At 46.1% G+C, this 19,913-nt stretch overlaps 1 protein-coding gene across 3 annotated transcripts in view; it reads left to right on the plus strand.

Moving 5' to 3' along the window:
• The window catches only part of PLEKHG4 (pleckstrin homology and RhoGEF domain containing G4), an 86,014-nt gene that overhangs the window by 48,216 nt on the left and 17,885 nt on the right, over positions 1 to 19,913 (plus strand). For all 3 annotated transcript variants that reach the window (XM_021541127.2, XM_021541125.2, XM_021541126.2), the window contains exons 11-13: positions 7,668 to 7,806; positions 10,063 to 10,185; positions 10,699 to 10,890. In XM_021541127.2, the coding sequence (XP_021396802.2) occupies positions 7,668 to 7,806; positions 10,063 to 10,185; positions 10,699 to 10,890 (454 nt within the window). The remainder of the gene's footprint in view (positions 1 to 7,667; positions 7,807 to 10,062; positions 10,186 to 10,698; positions 10,891 to 19,913) is intronic.

Genomic DNA, 19,913 nt, shown 5'->3' on the forward strand with positions numbered 1-19,913 from the left:
AGTTGGGAGCAAACTTAGTGGGGAGATAGGTGTCTGGTGTCTAAGTCCCTGTTTGGGCAGACTGAGATGGCTGGACTTCTTGGTTTGTAAGGTACAGCATGTGCATTGTCTAACTGCCAGCTGCTGCCATAGACTGGTGGTCACAGCCAGGCAACTTATCCTGGGAAATCCTTCCTGGAGGCATTATTGTCTTCTGCCATCCCCTTTCTGCTTTAGAGGTGTGTGTCTGCTGTTGCTCTGTGTGTTTGTTCATAGTTCAGAGCATGCTAATGCTTTATCCCTCTCGCTGATGGCAGTTAAACTAGTGCCTGCTCATCTTCATTCCTCTCTGGGAGCTTTGGGAGCCTCTCACGCTACCACTGCGCCCTCCTAACGTGATCTGTGAGAGGCACCTTTTCATTGCAGGGTCCTTTCCATGTTCCTCCTGTCGACCTAATGCTCAAACCCTGGGACAAGATATATACTCGGTATACCTTTGAAGCCAGATGAAAAAATGTGCTTAAATTGTGACCTCAAAGGCTGCCACAAGACGCCTCTGCACTGTTACTGGTGACACAGAAGGTGCTGATGAGCGCTAAGCCTTTGGCTGAGCATGGGTGGCAGTGCTCTTCCCTGGCCTTATTTGTTTGTGTCAGGTGGAGGGAGGAGCGCAGGGCAACATTTCTACCCAAACACACACACACACACACACTGTGCTACTTGGTATTCATTTTGGTTACAGTCTAACCTGTTCCCTGTGTTGGCGTGGTGGTTTTAGCCCAGTAAAAAGCACTTATGCTCACATTAAACAAATCTCGCTGCTCCGCACATAAAGGAGAGTGGAGCTGGGGCTGTTGTCATTCTGAGTGCATGAAGTGCTGTGAGATGTCAATTGTGGCATTTGCAGAGACCTAAAAGATTGCAGAGTTCTGCCTAGGTAAGTTTTCAGTGTCCTCTTGGTATTGATTCCCCTCAGCTCTCTTTCTGTTTTCCATTTTCTGCTGTCTTATGTCCTAAATCTTCTTGAATTCAGTTAGAATTTACCCAGAAGACTCCAGTTTTGCTTGTTTTTGTTTGCAGTACTTGTCATGCCAACAGGGCATTAGGTAATTAATGACACACTGTGTTTTATCTGTTTAAAAATATTGTGGAAAAAAATTGCAAAAAGTTTCCATTATAGGATGTTAGCTGAACTGCCTGACATTCCTGCCTTAGCCCAGGCTATCCCACAAGCACCATTTTTTATATAACTGTGTTGGGATAGATACTTCTGTTGCTGGGCTGGTTAATAGCACAGTCGCTACTATTATATGGATCATTGCCCTGGAAGTGGGCATAAGGATGTATCAGTGAAATAGGGATATGGCTTTAAATGACAGTGTGTATGTATTTGAGCAGGACATCTTGAAAGCCTGGTGGTCTCAGCTTCAGGAACACAGCTCTTAGACCTGGTGCATTTGACCAGGATATAACATATAAACATAAGCAGGTTTATGTACATTAGACAAGGTTTGGAGGTAGAAATTGTTTACAGCTGGTAGAAAACCACATCTTGAGGCTCAGTGTTCCCAGAATGCTGTTTCCAAATCCTATCCAAGGCTCCACTGCACAGGGAACTTTCCCCATAGGCAGGCTACTTGTTGGTTTGGGATTTATTATAATGATTTTTTTTTTCCCCAGTCAGTTGTATGGATCTTACTGGGATTTTAGACCAGAGTCTGTTTCTTTCTCCTACCTAGCTTGTATTCAGTTACAATAAAACAAAGGTCACACCTTGGGACTGTGCTTGGACACTTGTTTAACTGTGTGCATCGATCCCTTGCCTTTTAAATGGACTTCTGAGTGTATTTCTGCTAAAAACACATTTAAACAAACGGAGCTCCAGAAGAGAATTCTCTTGGCAGTTGTGGTCTCCAGTGCATTGTATTAATTGGATGCTTTGCTCCCAGGTCAGGTAACCTAGTGAGGAGGGATTCAGCCAGGTCTGTGGTCTTGGCTAGATCCACTGGTCTCAACCTCAGTGGGAGCAGGCATCCCACAGCATCCCTCTGTGCCTTTGTAAGGACACTTCAGGGTTCCAAAAATGTACCCAGTTCCTCAGATACTTTAATCAGGGAATTGAAACCAGCATGGCTATTTGTGTGCTGCAGAGAATTAAGCACATTTATTTAGCCGTATCTGCTTTAGCTTCACCATGGCTAGTTTGAATTTTAGCCTGAGCTGCATGTGAAGCTCTCAGCTCAAAGAGCAGGATTGTGCATTGGAGGTTGACCTCCTTTTATGGGATCATTATAAGTATGGTGCTTATGTAGGTTGCTACCAAAATGCAGTAATGACCAAGAATGACATTTCTTATCCTGCAAAACATCCCTCAGGCACATAGCACTGTTCCTGCAGGCCTAGAAGCATTGCTCAGGATGTTTTAAGTGATTTTTAGCCAAGGTATCAACACACATGATCTGGGTAATATCCTTGGGCTAATCCATCCTTTAAACCTCCTAGTTCCCAGATCCTATTCTTTTTCTGCTAAAGCCTGTATGGACATCCACAAGGGAAATTCAGCATCAAGAGAGTGGAAGACTAGATGAAGCTAATGTTGTAACATTAAGTGTGTTTCTTCTAAATTGCAGAACAAATCAGATTAAGGATATCTGGTTTTCCCTGGACAACTTAGCTGCCCTATACTTGCCCAAATGCCATGAAATACACTACCAACACATAGCATTTCCTTCCATCCATTAATTTTTGCCATTTTAAATTTGGCCAAGGCTGGTCAGAGGATGAACTCTTGATTTCAGCCCTTTTGTTAGTCTGCTGTTCTTACTGTTTGTCAAAGCAGTTCTTGAAGGGGCAGACAGGAGGGTGCAGAATAGTGATGGTTCTGCTGCTCCCTTCACTGTGATATCCTGTTTGCATCTTACTGACATTGGCAGGCATGGTGCAGGCAGCACCTGCTTTTGTGACTGCTGGATGCTTCTTCTGAGGCCATCTATTTTTTGAAAACAAAATAGGTATTTTGCTTTGAAAACCAAAGTGTAACTCTCCAAGGCTGTTTTTTTTTTAAGAATGGATTCAGACTGAAATGGTCTTTCTAAATTATAGGTTTAAAATTACCCTACCATTATACAACAGCTTGGCACTTCTCCAGAAAGCTGAAGACATTTGGAACCTTTTCCACTGAAATGATAATTGCCCAATGAAAATAGGATTTGGGGAAACATAAACTGACATCAAGCTACTCCTTTTTGCTATAAATTATATTGACTCTGCACTATTGCAAAATTGCTTTTGATGACTTGACCGTGGAAGAATGTAGTGAAAGACTCTCAATACCACAATCCCATGTGCAGAGAAATTGCATTGCATCCACACAAATCTGACCTGAGACGAGACTTTCCACTGACTTCAAACAACTCTGCCTTTTGTGCTCAGAGTTGCACAGGCCACTATTAAAATATCTTTAAAGTCCTTAACAGCCAGGTGTTTCCTTTGTGTGCCAGGATGGAAGTTACTTTTTTCTTCAACCAAATTTTCACTATTTGATTTCTTTACTCCAAGCTGCTGTGAAGGTACTGAAGGACAGGAATTAAAAACTTCTGACTCTGAAGCTGAAAAAGAAACAGATATTTATGCAAAGTATCATTTTCCCCATAAAACTCCTTGTTTCAGGATATTGTGGAGTTTAGTAGTGTACTGGAAATCATTTAGGAAGTTTTTAAGATCTAGATCAGCAAATGGGTGTGTGTATATGTAAATAGATAAACAGATGTACAGAGGTTTGGGACAACATGCTCAATGCCCAGTGGATCCTCTCTGTGAGCCCTGAAGTGTCCAAGTGAACTAAAAAACCAAACTTTCCCATGGACTTTGAGTGATTTCTTTGTTCAGCTCAGTTTGCCTACCTACTTTATGCTACAGCATGGAAAGGCTTGTATTTTCCTCTGTGTAAGAGAGTAAAAGATGGATGTTAGTCAGAGAGCCTGTCCGGCTGGTAAAAGTGAACTGTCAGGGGCTGACAACATATGAATGGAGTTACCTTGGAGATGCAACAGAAGACCAACAACTAGACATTGAGGTTTTAATGAATGCCTGCTAATGGAGGCAGAACAGCATGGAAACAGCGTGGCTGGTCCTTGAAATAAAGAGCTGAGGTGATGGGATGCTGGAGGAACTCACAGAAGAGCAGGAATAGTATAAGGCCACACCTGAAGTTGTTTGGGAACTCTGAGCCCAGAGGAGCTGTTTGGAAACATTTTTTATGTGTGTGTTGTTTGCAGTCACTCAGGAAACCATTGGCAGGACCATGAGAAGGGGCAGTGTTGAATTGTGGCTGATAAGGGCATCAGTACCCTGCCGCAAGCATTCACAGAGGAAAAAAAAATCCTTTAAATGACAAAAGTAAGGGATTTTGGCTTATATAATCCCAAACCACCCAATTTACTGATAAGAGTTAATTTCCAGCCTTCTTTTGAACTGAATTCTCTGTCTAGTCTCTGCTTATAGCATAAACTCCCAAATACATCTTAGACTGACTTCAGGTAAGTTTGAGATGCATGTGAATCACTAAAGCAAAGATTTTCTGTGTATCTTCAGTACAGGATGTCACTTTTAGTACCATTGAATCAGTTGAGACAGAGGGAGGATGACTGATTTGCATATATATGTAGATTTTGTACATCTCTAGCTGCCACATTATTTACAGAGACATCTATTTTATGAATACATCCAATGGGACAAAGGGCTCACTTCTAAACTGGAGCTCCCTTCCACCTTCTCAAAATGTACATAAAGGCTCAGTTGGATTGAGATCTTCAGAGGCAGGATAACTCCTGGGAAGGAATGTGTGGGGCCAGAAGTGTTGTTTGGGGTGGATTTTTCTCAGTCCTTTAGTTGGATACCAAGAAGTTCACTCACGCCTGAAATGGGTTCCTCAGGCTGTGGTTGGTGGGCCAGCAGGAGTCCTTTATTGCTGCAGTTTTGAACCTGACTTTGCCTGGAAGGGTTTGCTGGCCATAAGGCCAGCACTGGTCTCAAGTGGTTTCCAACAGATTAGTCTTTTCCACAATGGCTCAGTGAAAATAGCCTCTTTACACAGTGACTTTGTGGTACACCTATTTCTGGTTAAAAAAACCTTGAAATGTGGGGGTTTTTAGCCTTTTTTTTATAATCACTTCCTATCCCTCTACCTTGAGGGTGACTTTTCCCTCCCTGTAGTTGCAGTGTTATTTTCAGGGAAGCCTGTGTTTTGTGCCTTTGGGAAATATGCAGTCTGCTCTGCTAGAATCTGTAGTATTTGTTAGGCCTTGCAGTCCAGCTTGCTGCTGACTCCTGTCAAGGAAAAGTACTCAGACTTATGACAATGGGGGGGTTGTTTCCTCTGTCAGGTATGGAAAGGGGCAGAGTGGGACTCCTGGCTCCTGTCCCCTAATCAGATCGTACTCAGTGCTAGGTCAGGCAGTGCTCAGTGCTAGAGCTGGAACCCTTGTCTCAGGTCCCTGTGTCATCAGCTTGCCATCAGACAATACCACATTAAGTGCTGAAGCCATGGATGCTCGCTTTGTCACTGGCTTGGGTGGACATAAGGCATCCTATTACAGAAAGGTCTAGCAGGTCAGTCTGGCTTGCTGATGAGTGCCATCAAAGAAGAAGCATCAACACCAACGTGATTTCCATGGAAGCACAGGGAAAGGTTCGAAAAATATTTTGCCTCATGAGGGGGTAATTGAAAATGTTTGCATATAGCAGCATGGAATGCCTAAAGTTATAGGTGCTTGATTGTCTGTGCCAGCGGGAGGAAGAATGTTTGCTGTAGCCATTTCCTGAGTGGATGAGAGCATTCATGCCAGCAGGGAATTCAGCCCTGTGGGAGTAAGGCCAAAGGGTGTCTGCCTGTCTGGCCATCAGTATGCTGGCAACTTACTCAGAAAATGGGACTTGACAGATACGCTCTGCTGCACAAAACCAAACAGTGTTAGTGATGTTGCCAAATTTAACTTGCAGCCATCGTCCGAACTGTTTCTCATTAGCTGTCCCAGCTGTGACACTGCTGCTGACGGGAACTGGCCTCCACAACCTGCTCTGTAAACATTTTCCAGAGCTCATCTTGGACAATGGTTTTGACTCTGCTGCTGTGAGTCTCCTGGGTTGTATCTAGGTCTGTCAATAGGAAAGGATTACAAAACAGAAGGCTCATATCATCACAGTTTGTTTATGGCAGTTTTGGGAAACGCCAGAGCAGTGCTACAGCTTGGATCTTTCCATTGAAAGATTCTCTGTAGAGAACCTATCTGCTCTGTACTGCAGTAGCACTGATCTTAGTCCAGAAACTATCTGGATATTTTTGGCTGCACTTTGGAGAAATTCATTCAGTCTGATGGCATTTCAAAGAGGAAAAACAAAAGTATCTAAGAGCCTGAGGTTTGAGAAGTTGGCTGTTGCACACTGGGTGGAATTTTGAATGGAAAAATAGTGTGGATTTCTGCTATGCTGCTTGTCCAGACCTATGGCGCTACCTCGTGTCAATTAAAACTACAGGATGGCTGCTACTAAACACTCACATTTGGTTGCATTTAATAGGTTCAAAATTGCCTGTAAACCCAGACAGAAATAAACATGTATGCTGAATTGTTTTGAATTATGTTCCATTAGCAATATTAGCTACCTATTTTGCAAGTGCTTTAGATAATTTTAATAATATGATAAAAAAACACACTCTAATAAGTCAGAAGGTTGTAAGACGATGAAATGAAAATTGGTTTAGGGTGAGTACAGGAGATGACCAGGCAGCTGAACATGCCAGTGTAGAGCACAGCTGAAGGAGGCTGTAGTGTCTTCTTGTTGCTGTCTCTTGAGCCCATAATTGTAGGAGGGGAAATCTAGAAGCAAAAGAAATACAAGAAGAATAAGCTTGAATGCTCTTCTGTCTCCCATCTGTGATTCATGCAAACCTGTGCTGGATAGGTGTTGCACACATCTAAAAAGAGATTGCTAATACTCATCATCTTACCAGGACTGTGGTTGCAGCGTCTGAGGGCACTGGGCTGCATCCTGAGCCCCTCCATGCTTGCCTGTGTGCAGTGGGCAGGCTGGCAAGGGAGAGTGCCTCCTGGTGTTGCCTGCTGAGCTTTGGTCAGCACAGCTGCCTGTGGGAGGTAGGGAGCTCAGTCTCTGAATCTCTTCAGCACAACACTGTAAAATCTGATTTCTCCCGAGTTGTTTGGCTGGTGGAAATCCTGGGAGTAAGTGGGGCATCAAGCACTTAATTCTGTGTTGTCACTCAGGAGAGATTTGCTTACTAGTGGTTGCTTATTTACTTAATTAAAGTCAAATGGTGGTTTTAGATGCTGAAACTGCTTGACTCTGTGTTTTGTGAAAATCCATTGATGCAACGATCTGCGTTTATGAAAAGCTGTAAGTGTAAGAAATATGGTCAATCTTGCAAGGAGCCTGGCTGGGAGGAGATGCTCTTGTCCTTCCTGCTAGGTTGTCTGCATTGGGGTCAGAGTGGTGAATCATGGCAATGTGTAAGGAGCAGCAATCTTCTCTTCTGTTCTCCATATGGAGATGGCCCGTGTGGGTTCCACGGGGAGGATGACTGGAGTGCTGTTGTCGGCCAGGTTGTGTTTGCATGAAGCACTGGGGGAAGGACCTAATGCAAAACTCTTGACCAGACCTGTGTCCCCTTGCAGAGATGCACTCGATGCTGCCAGCGTGCTTTATAATCAAGTTGATGAGGGCGTTCACCGCCTGGTGATGCTGTCAAACAAGCGCATCCAGGAACTGGAGCTGGTGATGGAGTTCGAGAAGGTGGAAGAGTGTTTTAAGGAGGTAAGGCCTACCTGTCAGTTCCAGTGGCTGCTGCCCTCAACTGTGTGTTCCACAGCAGGTACTGGGCCTGTTGATCTGTTGTGTGAAGGTGCACAGTGATGCTTGATGCTTAAAAAGAACAACTGAATGTAAGAATTTGAGATAGAGTTTCAGCAGTGCTGAGAATCAAGCCACTTATTTCCCTGATATCTCTTGATGCCAGGTGAAAGTCCCCTGGCTTCTCTCTAGGTATGGAATAGTCAAACCCCATAAACATCAGTGAAGTTGTTCATAGGTAAGCCATACACTTGGAGGTTGGGTGTCTTTTTTGACCCTCTCAGTGAGGCTGTTGATGAGGTATTCTTCGTACTTCACCTTGAGAAGCAGCAGAGCGATGTCGACAAGGTGATAAGTCTGTGTGTCCCCTTTGGCTGCCCATCCCAGTCCTGTAGTCTGTTGTTTAGATTCCTGTGCTGTTCTCAGGTCCCTGATATCTGATAAGTCCAAGTACACTCCTTTCCCTCTGGGTGCAGCACCAGGCACACTTGGTTTGCCCTTGGGTGCAGCCCTCTCTACAGGCTCCAGGAAAGGAAGAGCTTCTTGTCCTTAGCCCAAGAGCCATGCTCAATCTCCCACCCTCTGCACTTCTGTGGGACCTTCAACTTCCCTTCGTTTAGTGCTTGTTGAAACTCCTGACAGCCATGGGATAACTGAAGCAAACAGGCACTGGCTTTCAGAAAGACCTTTTAAACCTGTAGCCATGTTGATAGAGGACCACAAAAAGTCATAAAGCAGCTCAGGTATGAGCATCCTACAAGAGCTGATCAGATGTTCCATGTTGCAGATCCCTAAGCCTGAACTCAACCTTGAGATTATAGTGTTGCATGGTTTCCTGTGCTGTAGCTCATCAACGATTAGAAGTTTGTGTGTCCTTAAAAATCATGATTAGGATCAGTTTCACTATTGCTGTTCTGGGATTCTGGGCTCCTCTCCTCTAGTGGGAATTGGATTTGCAAAGGAGGCTGTAGCCTACCTAGTGTTTTCACAGGCCAAAGTGGATCTGGGAGTTTTAATGACTTCCCATTTGGAAGTAGACACTTGGGCGCCATGCAGGATGTACTCAGGACAAGAAGTGTGTTGCAAGAACCTGGTAGTAGACTCTTGTTAAACACACAGATTCCTAATACCAAACAGAAATGAAGAAAGGCACAAAATCAAGCACTGCAACCTGTTTCTGCTTTAAGCTGAACTTAATTTTTTTGTTGAATTGAGTAACACTCAACTGCTCCCGTGTTACTTTGCTTATAGATCACCAATGATGGTAGGAGCTGCTCCTGCTTTTAAACCATCCTGGGAGCTTTGCACTACTGAGAGCCCCCCACCATCTCCTCCTCTTTCCAGTGGGCTTGCTCCTTGTAACCTTCTCACAGTCCACAAAACTAGGAGTTTGTCCTTGACTATGGGGTTGAGTTGGGATATGGATTCAGGTGACATAGGAAAACAGGATGTGTGGGCGTTAGGAAGCACTTAGTCTATCCCTTCCCCTAGGTGCACCTATGCCTGGAGCATTGCAGACAAGTTTACCAGCCTGTTTTTAAAAGCTAGTCATGATGGAGATACTGTGTTATCCTGCCTGGCCTCCTATGACTGCTTTGCTCTTAGGGATGCTCTTGTTAGTCAGTCCTCTATCCCTCTTTGAGGATATGGGCTGGTAACTGCAACAGTAGCTGGGCTCCACTGAGGAGCATACAGATGCTGCTCAGCCCTGTGGAGAGCTGCCTTCAGAAAACCATTAGCTGAGAGTCCCAGAGAACCATGAAACATTGCAGATGGGGAGAATCCATTCACACTGACATGGTTCATTTCCTGCAAGTCAGAAAAGGGAAGTGATGTAGGAAATCTGGCAGCAAGGAGATTTGATCCCAGCTGGAGGTAACAGTAATGTCAGCAGTGCCAGGCCAGTCTGCAAGCTGCAGAGCTTGCTTTAGACCATGGCTCACCCAAGACAGAGCCCAGGCAGCCACTTGCCCTGTTTATGCCTTAGGCTAGTGAGCAATAGCAGAGCTTTTCAATTACTCTGTAACCTGAAGTGGAAAAACTCTGAGCAGGAGGCTTAGACTGAATTGCCGGAATAGGGGGGAGAAGTCTACACACATTCTTTCCAGTAATGAGATGACCAGCATTATGAGAGCAGTTTTTTGCTCTTTCCACATAAAGGCCTATTTTGGTGAGTAGCACAGGGTGACTAACAAGCAGGGCTTATCCCTTTTCTTCTAGGTCAGCAGGTGGATTGAGAATGTTGGCAGAAAACGGCTAAAGGAAACTATCAGCCTGGATGATTCTTTGGAGATGCTGCTTCAAGCACAAAAGCAGTTCAAGGAGTTTGATCTTGTTGCCAGCGTAAGTGTTGTCAGATTGGAAAATTATATTCTCCAGCATCTGAGTTGGTAGCATGTGTGTCTTGTATGTGCTCAGCCAAACACATGGTGCTAAGAGGGTTCATCACCCAAGTGTGTGTATTCCATCTCACTACATAGTCTCCCTGCTGTCATTTTGCAGACAAAGCCACCAGCACAACACTTAGTAGATGGCATTTACCAGTCTTGGGGAAAATAACTACTGAATTGAAAGATGACTTTTCTTGTTCCTCCCTTGATGCGCTTGTAACACTGCCTTTTTCTGATCCTGATTGAGCCACGGTCTTGCTGTGTAGACCTCTACAAGCTGCTGTGTGATAAGTGTAAATCATAAGAGATCAGGCTTCAAAATTTTGCTGTAAACAAAGACACCCCTGCTCATGTGATTTGAACCTTAAAAATCAGTCTGATTAGCCCTAGCTGTTAATGGCCTTGAAGACTACTCACTGTTGATTCCAGGTCTCTATCCTCATAAGCAATTCCTTTTTGTTTTCAGGAATATTGCAAAAGGGGACAGGAAGCATTAAAGAAGATGAATCAATGGGAAGACTTTTCCTTTGTGGATGTGCATTCTTACAGGGTAAAGCTGCAGGCCTACGAAGATGAGCTGGAGGAGTTCTGCACACAGCTGGATGAAACGAGGCACCGAGTCTGTGAAACAGTCAGGCTGTATGAATTCTTTGACAAGGTAAGACAAGGCATCTGCTGCACAGAGGAAGGTGTAAAAAGTCTGCTTGGACTCAGTCCAGGTAGATTGTTTATGAAGTGTGTGAAATGTAGTATTTGCTCCATTAGGGAGCTGGATCTATAATCTGCAGCAGTCCCCTCATGCTCATGTGTCTGCAGTGATTTTTTTAAAGTCAGTATGTGGGAGAAGGGGTGGGTGTGTCTTCCAGAAAATGTCCACATCTGTTAAGCATAGAGGTTTTCTGCTCTCTGAGCTGGAGATTTTTAACCCCTTTCATGGCAACAGCAGCAGAAGAATTATGGCAGTGCTGGCTCTGATGACAAGGGCCAAGAGATGGGCTGATTGTGTCCAGTCCTGGCCACCATGCCAGGGTAGGCTGCCTGTGTTTTCCTGCTATATCCTTACACACTGGCCAGTTCAGCCTGTTGACCCATCAGGAGTAGCACCCTGCTTGTCAGTCCTAAATACAGTCCAAGTCCCACGTAGAGGCCTGCATGAGGAAAGGAAGCACCAGAATGGAGAGCTGGGAAGTGTGGCTGAGGGAACAAGGGATTCCTGGCTCATCACAGGGATCTGGGAAGCAGGAGGAGAGGATGTGTGTGGTGAATGTGCTGAGTACCTGACCTTCTCACCTGTTTGGTTTAGTGCAAATGCACCCATTTAGCAGATCTACAGTTGGATTTGGCGTTCTTTAATTTCTAAAGTTGCAGAGTAGGATTTTCTAAGTGCATTTTAAAATACAACTTGGGCAAGAACAGAAAGCCAGGGAGCCTGTGCTCCATTTATTCCACACTTGTACAAACATTGGGTATTGAAGTTCTCAAATTCCAGAAAGAATAGACACTAAAAGTTAAGCTGTACCAGATGTAGGTGCCACTTAGTTGCTGTCTCTGAGCTGCCTTGGCAGCCAGAAGTGCTCAGGGGAGGAGGGAGGAAATTCAGCTAAACATGAAAACATGGAAAAGCATCCTGTGTGAGGCAGAAAAATGGAGAAGGCAGCCCAGAACACTGCTGTCAGGGCAATAAGGATTGAGTTTGTTTGGTGATGCTCTGCAGGTCTGCTCTGGCTCATCTCTGCAGTTTGCTGTGCAGGTGGGGGACCCTCTTGCTGTGGAAATGTGTAATTTCTTTTTCACCCCAATTGAGAGATAATTGCCTCTTGTGCCATCGGAGAATGGCAAGAACCTGTGCTTTTCTGCCTCACTGAACAGAGATGTTCAGGGGCTGCTCTGGTATTTGAATGCTCCTTGCCATCAGGGGGGATCATGAGAAGGGATCCTGGGAAGGGTTTTCTCATGTTTCTTCTGATAAATTGAGGCACACAAAAGCACCAAGCCTTGCTTGGCATACTGACAATTCTGCAGCCAAGCCAAACATTGGTCATATGTGAACTCTTCCAGCCAGAGCTGGAAGTTTCTGGAGCACAAATGTGGGCTTTTGCACATGATCATACGATGGTTTGAGCTTGAAGGGATTTTGAAGGAATCATCCAGTTCCAACTTCCCTGCTACAGGCAGAGATGCCATCCACTAGACTAGGTTGCTACAAGCCCCCAGCCCGACCTTGAACACTTCCAGGATGGGGCAGCCACAACTTCTCTGGACAACCTGTGCCAGGACCTCACCACTGTCACAGGGAAGAATTTCTTCCTAATATCCAATGTAATCCTGCCCTCTGTCAGTTTGAAGCTATTTTCTCTTATCCTGTCACTCTATGCCCTTGTCCAAAGTCCCTCTCCAGCTCTCTTGGAGCCCCTTCAGGTTCTGCAGGGTATTCTAAGGTCTCCCCAAAGCTTCCAGGCTGCTCAATGCTCTGTTCTGATATGGAAGTTACATTGTGCTGGTAGCTCTTGGGCTGCCATGATAGTTGGACATAACTCTATAGCAGAGTGTTCCTCCACAGCTTCAAAGCCTTTTCAGAGCCTGGGTCATTTTTAGGGACACAAATGCTACATAGACCCCAAGAGTGGCCTATTAATATTCTGAGGGCATTGCAGCTTTTTTGGTGGATGAAAACTCGAGGATGCAGTCCTTGGAAGCAGCAGCAGCCCTCTTGGTTGTGCCTTTCATGCTGCATGGCCCCAGTGAAAACAAAATTTTAGTGGCACAGTGTGTTTTCACACTGCTTTGTGTGGAGGAGAGGCAGCTGGCTCAGGGAGGGAGGAGGATTTTGATCTCACTGGTTTCAGTAGAGCTATAAACAATTTTGGTGGTGTAAATAGACTATGTGTGCATTGTGAACCAGTGGCCAACTGAAACTAGGAGTGTAGGGGGATACATCCTGCAGCTGTAGGATCCATGCAGAAATTGCTGAACAGCATGAAAGTTCTTTCAGTGAGTTTGATCTTGATCTCCAGAAGGCAGAAGCCTTCCCAAAGCAAAGTTAGTGGTGTGGTCTGGGAGGAGGGGGATAAGCAGAAGATCTTACCTAAACTGATTTCAGTGTCTTCTGATACTGAGCTGCTTTTGCCTTCCTGAATTGATTTTATTGGTGTCTGCCTAACTCCCTTCTGTCTTCCCTAATATCTGAGGGGATATCTACAGCAGGAGTCTACAACAAGCAATGTCCTTGCTACTCCTTCTCATAAAGAGCCTGCAGAGTGCCAAACCCCGGGATTTGGGGAAGAAGCCCAAGGATGCGTAAGCAATGTACACTATGGTAATGAGCTGGCAAGCTCAGATCTCCAAACATCTCAGCATGCACCAAGGGAGGGGAACACCCACCACAGGGATCATGGTGTTCATCCCTCATGTACCTCACTGCCTGCTGGGAATGGGAGGCTCTATCATGCTGGCCCTCCTGCATGTGGTGGGCAAATGTTTTCTAGGGTGCTGCCTGTGGCTGCTGGACAGGCCGTGGGACAGAACAACATAACCCCATATGCCCCATCAAGATGCTCTGCTGGTTTTCTTCACTGCTTGGCAGTTCCTGAAGGCCTGTCAGAGCTCCTTGCAATGAGGCAGGCTGAGCTGGGCCAGACCACATGGAGCTTGCACATGGGCTGGCAGGATTCCCTCCCCAAAGACATGACTAGTGCCAAGCTGGATGTTTCCATTTGTCCCTGCTTCCTTTGTGGCAGGAGCCCTTGGTGCCTGACAGGGGTGTGGTTGGGCAGGAGGAGCAGTGAAGTGAAGGAAGCTGCTTTCCCCCCACCTCTGGCTGTGGGCTGGAGGATTGCTTTTCAGTACCACAAAGTCAATGTGGGTATATTCAGGGTCCTGCCTTTTCCTTGTGGCTTCAAGCCTGGTTTGGCCACTGTCCCTTGTTTACGCAGTTCCAAGACTGCGCTGGGGTCTGGCACCATACAGTGCTTTGGGGAAAAACTGGGCAGCTGAACAAGCAAGAGTATGTATGGTGCACCAAAAGCACTGATGTCTGTTTTGTTCTGGGGTTCCTGCAGGAAGGATACCCCCAGTATCCTTTTCTCCTTCTCTCTATCCTGGCTTCACAATAACACTGTTATAGGTATACCATCAAGACTAGGGGCAACAGCAAGTCTTCCTCTCCTTGTTTATCTCATTAGCCTTCATATTTTTTCCTTCTTCAAGCTCTCTCTGGGTGAATTTTTTCCGAGAACACTCTTATATCCCATGTTGTTGACTTTACCATCAGTGAAGTGCAGATTGCCTGGACTGCATGTTTGAAATGGCCCATGTGAAAGCCATGTGCCCTGTCAGGATCAAGCGCCTTACTTGCAGCAGCATGTCCAGTGAGCCAGAGCACACAGGACAGTCTCTACCAGGTCTGGGATGACAACCAGTCCTGCCAAAGGTCAGGAGTGAAGGTGCATGATCCCTGCTGGCACAAGTGGAAGAAAGCACTGACCCAACCAGAATGAGCAGTGTCCCATCGCAGCACCTGCTTACCCTGTGGCCATGTGGTGATGTGGTGCCCAGAGCTGAACTGCCTGTATCATTACAGGAGGGCCTGAGGCAGCTCCAGGGGCTTTTTCCTGCTTCTCAGGATGTTGTGCAAGATGGTGCCTCAATGGCGCTCAGGGAAAGTATGCTCATTGCTTGCCATAGCTTGTGGGTCTCTTGCATCTTGAGCCCTTGCCTTATGTTTGCTTTCTGAGGGAAGTTGTTCAGCTTCAGTTCTCACTGCTGAGGATTAGAGGGGTAAGGTGGGTTGAGAAATGGTAGGGTTTCCCATTTCTTGGGGCTCTGTTCGACAAGCAATTCTTACAGTGGTGTTCTCTGTTTGTTTCCCTTGGATCTTTTCCCTCAAAGGACCCCTGACTATCAGCCTCTGCTGATTCTTGTTCCTCAGATGTCTTTTTTTTTGCTGTACTCAAGGAGCTGCTGCTTCTGACTTCTGCTTGGAGTGGGCAGAATATTGCCCAGCCCCTCTCCATCTGTGTTTTCATCTTCAGAAATGGGTTACCTGTGCTTATGGGTGGATCTGCCCCCACAGTGGGTTCTCCTGTGCTCTCCTCCTCAGCTACTTTGTTCTTTGTGGCTTAGAAAACAAAGCCTTTGGCAAATGAAGGAGGTGCCTGCCCTTCCTGGGGGAGGGCCAGCTGGGCTGCATTTGATTATGGCAGTGCCTCCTCATCCCTCCCCATTGTCCTTGCTGCTGTAGGAATGCCAGCCTTTTTGAGCTCCATCCCGTGAGCAAGTGTTGCTGCTCTGGGGCCCAAAGAGGGGCCGGGGCCCTTCTTCCCATCGCTCTCGTCTCTCTGCACATCTCCATGCACCTTTCCCTCCAAGTCGCAATCGCCCCATCCCGGCTCCAGCAGCAGACGGACACAGCAAAGCCTCTTGTAAGTACCAAGTGTGCGGGCCGGCTGACGTGTGAGCTGGGTTGATATTGTTTGGAAACAATGTAGAGAAGGCTTTTCACTCAGTTGCTTGTGCGTGTCTGTACGCACCCAGCATGAATCAGAGTGCTTTGTGTGCGGCTTTTGTGCACTCAGACAGAGCCCCGTGGGCTGTGGGCATCTTTGCATGGTCCCTCTGAATCCCAGGGCTGTGCTGTCTGTAGCAGAGCAGTGCCCATCCCTCTTTCTCTTTATTAGAAGTTATTGCATGATCGTTTCAGTGGGCATAATTTACCTGCAGCTAGAAGTTGCTGTGGGGTCTGAATGCTGCAGACTGACTGGATGTATGTGCAGGGCTAGTGGTACCTCTCAGTCTTCAGGACTTCTCTCAGATGTTGTGGACAGCACAGGAAGGGGCTGCTCTCCTGGATTGTTCTAAGGTTTGCTGGGTTGCTGCCCCGCAGGTGACTGAGACCTGCTGGCACAGCACTCCCAGCCTCCAGAGATGGATCTGATCTTAGATTTGTCAGCAGAAATCCAGAGTGTGCTAAATAAGTTGCCTTCTACAAATGTTATTGCTAACTTCTCCCCAAAAGTTTCAGAACACAGACCTGCTGAAACCTTGTTTTCTGCTGTATTTCCTTTCTGATTATGTATCAGATAGAACTTTGCAGATTATCTTTTTGAGGGAAAAATATCCCTTCCAGGTGATAAATTATTGATGTTTCTTCTTTCTTAGCCTTTGATGAAACAAGGAAGGGTTGTGAATGCTGATCTGTGGGAAGCTGGAAAGGATCCTGGTGTTTGCAGCCTGAAAGTGTGATTTTTTTTTTTTTTTTGGTAGAAGGCTGTTTGGCACAGTTTGAGAAGTAATTTTACTGAAGGGGTGCTATGATTCCCTACTCTGGGAATGTGCTTGGAGAAGTGCAGAGTAGAACTTAGCACCAAAGGGGAAAAAAAGACATTTGCTGTATCCTTACTGTAGCATACTTACTGTAAACAGAGACATAGGTCCCTGTTCCATGATGCTGCCAGCAGTTCTGCACTGGTCAGAACATGGTTTTGCCCCCCAGCACCTTGGAGCAAAAGAGATTTTGCTGTGGTTTGTAATAAAGTCCCTGGGACTTAACATGCACTATTCTCTCTCCACATCTGTGCAGAGATTGTCTTTCCTTTTCTGGGGATGGTCTGCACAACATTCCCAAATAACAGTTTTGATCTTGTTACTGATGCAAGTTCTCAGCATGATGAAAGGAGATCCAAAAGGCATGGGAGAGGAATATTTACTGTGCTGTTTTAGTGGAAGCCACTGTTGTCTGGCTTCAGCATTGTCTGATAGCAGCTGTCTCATCTCTCTTTCTCCTTCCTCAGTTATGCCTGTGAAGTCGTGCCCCTAGACAGACATCTAGTCTGATTTGTTCTCCTATTTCAGGGGTGTCCTTTTTCATGCACAGCCTGAAGCACTTGGGGGAATGAGCCTCAAGGAAAATCGATCCTCTGGCGGAGTTCATGCAAGGTTAATGTGTGAAATCTCTCCCCTCTCCTTCCTGCGAGGTTTTTTCTGGAGAAATCTTCTTGCAAGGTTAAAAAGCATTTAGTGTTTACTTTCCTATCAAAGTGTATTCATGCATTAAAAAGTTTCTGTTTTGCCTTGGAGATAGCCCTCTTGTACAAACAAGAAGTCCTGAACACTTAAATCTGATCTGTTACAGATCAGATTTTTCTGTCTTGCATAATTAGTGATTTGGAAACTGTTCTGTCTTATGAATTCTTCAGCAAATCACTACAAGCTCTACTGGTGCTAGATATATTTTTTGCTATGTTTCACCAAAAACTGTATTTTCAAATGGGCAGCACAGCAGTGCCTGTAGCCCTGGCAAGCTCTGCGGCAGGAGGTAAAAGCTAAATAGTGGTTAGCACCAGCACTCAGTGCTCCTTTCTGGTTGCACAACATAGGTGTGAGACTCATTTGTGCCTCAGTGTTACAGGGCAGCAGCAGTGAATTAATTAGGTTTTTGTCATGTGCTAAATCCAAGCACAATTTGCAGTTGAAGGTGAGAGGTTCTTGGGTTAAGACGTTTTTGAGCACCTGTCCCAGCACCTCAGGCAATGCTTTAGTGCAGTATGAGGTGTGTGATATGTTTGTGACATGTGCAGAGAGGCAAAGCCTTGATTCATCTGGGGTCCTTCTCCCTCCTGCTGTGCTGGCCAAATTCCACTCAAGGACACAGCAGGAAGAAGAGACTGAGGGAGCCAGCCAGTGTGTAGTATATGTTGGGATGTAGGGTATTTGCCCTTCATGTGTCTTCCCTGATCCAAGGAGTGCCAGCATGTTCTGCCACTGCATGTACGCAGGGGGTAATTCCTGACATGCTGAAACCACCTTCAGCCTTGATTGTCAGAGCACCTCTGTGTGAAAATTCCTCGATGTCCTTGGCTGCCATGAGCATAAATTGATAGTAACCTGAAAGATTTGGGCCTCTGTCAGGTGTATTCAAGTCTCCTGCAGGATCACCACAATGGGAGCCAGTCAGTCATGGCAGGGAAGCAGCATTTCCACCCAGCAGGTTTAGGGATTTCCCAGCTCGCATTGCAGCTGAGGTGCGAGGGGAATGTGTGTTCATAAGGTGTGAGATCTGATGGCAGCAGAGATTTCCCTTCAGCTGGGCCCAGCCTTGTGCATGTGTGCAGTGCAAAGTTTGGGTTCTCTTTTCCCCTCTAATCATTGGATAGAAGCTGCACAGGGTGACAGATTTTCTGAATTTTTGTGTGCTGGCATCCATCTGGATGCTCGGATCCTCCTGGAGACTGGAATTCCCTTTAGTCACGGGAGTTAAATAGATCTGTTCAAGCAATCTGGTCATGAAGCTCCCCTCAGTGTACAGATGGAACTGAAGCTCACAATGGCTCAATCTGCATATCAAAGCCCTGGACATATGGACGGGGTTCTCCCAAGCACCCGCTGCCTCTGAGGAGGCTCTTCCTGCTGCTCTGCTGCTGCTCTGCAGGGCCTTGCACCCTCTAAGTACATCTTGGTGTGCTCTTAAAACAAGGAGTTGTTTCCAGCATTGTCAGTTCCCCTGTGGAGGAGAGACCCAGTAAATGTGCTGGGTGTCTAGATCCTGTTTCGGCTCCATATCTCCCAGGGCACAAGCACCCAAAGTGCAGTGCAGAGAGATCCCAACACACCATGCAGCAGTTAAGCAGAGTTTGGCTCAGCTTGTCACAAGGGAAAGGATGTGAAATGAAGACTACAGAGAAAGCACCCATTTTCTCCATGCAGCCCCAAGGGCATACTGGAGGTTTTGCAATCCCCAGCATGGAGCATGAAGAATCTCATTAAAAGGGAGCCAGGGCAGAGGAGAGACACCCACCACAGTCCAGTCTGTCCACACTTGCCTGTGGGGTGCTATTACAGTGGGGTGTGTGAACAGCGTGACGATGTGACTGTCGGGACAGATGTAAAAGCAAAGCATGCAAAAAACCTTTGGAGGTGACATTAGTCTCTGAATGGGGTAATTTGTTGCTGTTGTGCAAGTTGCCAGCTCCAGCTTTGGTGACTCACACATCTCACTGTTGCTTGATCTTGAGCTTGGCTGGTAACATGAGGCTCTTGGCTCATTGGTGAACAAAGCTGCTGGGAAAATGGGCAGTGCCTCAAATGTGAAGAGGCTGGTTTGCAGCAAAGGCAAACATTGAAGTTTCTGGTTTTTACTGGGAGTGAACTTGGCCCCTGGTCTTCTGGAGCTGGGAGCTTTTAAATGTTGAGAAAATCTCTATGGTGAGATAGAAAAGTAGAGGGAGAATAATCAGTGCAGAATCTACCCAAAGCTGCGGTCATGAGAAACTCTGGAGCTTTGAGGAAAGCAAATCTGCCACTTGCTGCCCAGCTACCTAGGGAGTAATTTTACACATACATACACAAGTAAATATACACATGCATGTCACACATATGTACGCGTGTGTCTGTACATAGATATATGGTGAAACTGGCCCAGGCTGCTCTTGTGGAATCTGAGTTGCTTTGAAGCAGGGGTTATTGTAGCTGCTTGTGATTCATCAGGTGAGTCACCCTGCTTCTAATGGACACCCCTGGGTGCTGCCTGGCAGTGGCAGCAGTTAGAGAAAACAGGGGCAAGCACGCGTCCTGCACGACAGCTTCAGCACAACGAGCCACATTTGCCCTTTGGGTCCTCGTGCTGTCGTCAAGAGAGCAGAAATCATGTGCAATCTTATTTTAGCCAATTATATTTGCCTGTAATTA

Source organism: Lonchura striata, chromosome 13 (assembly GCF_046129695.1).
Source record: "Lonchura striata isolate bLonStr1 chromosome 13, bLonStr1.mat, whole genome shotgun sequence".
Taxonomy (NCBI): Eukaryota; Metazoa; Chordata; class Aves; order Passeriformes; family Estrildidae; genus Lonchura; species Lonchura striata.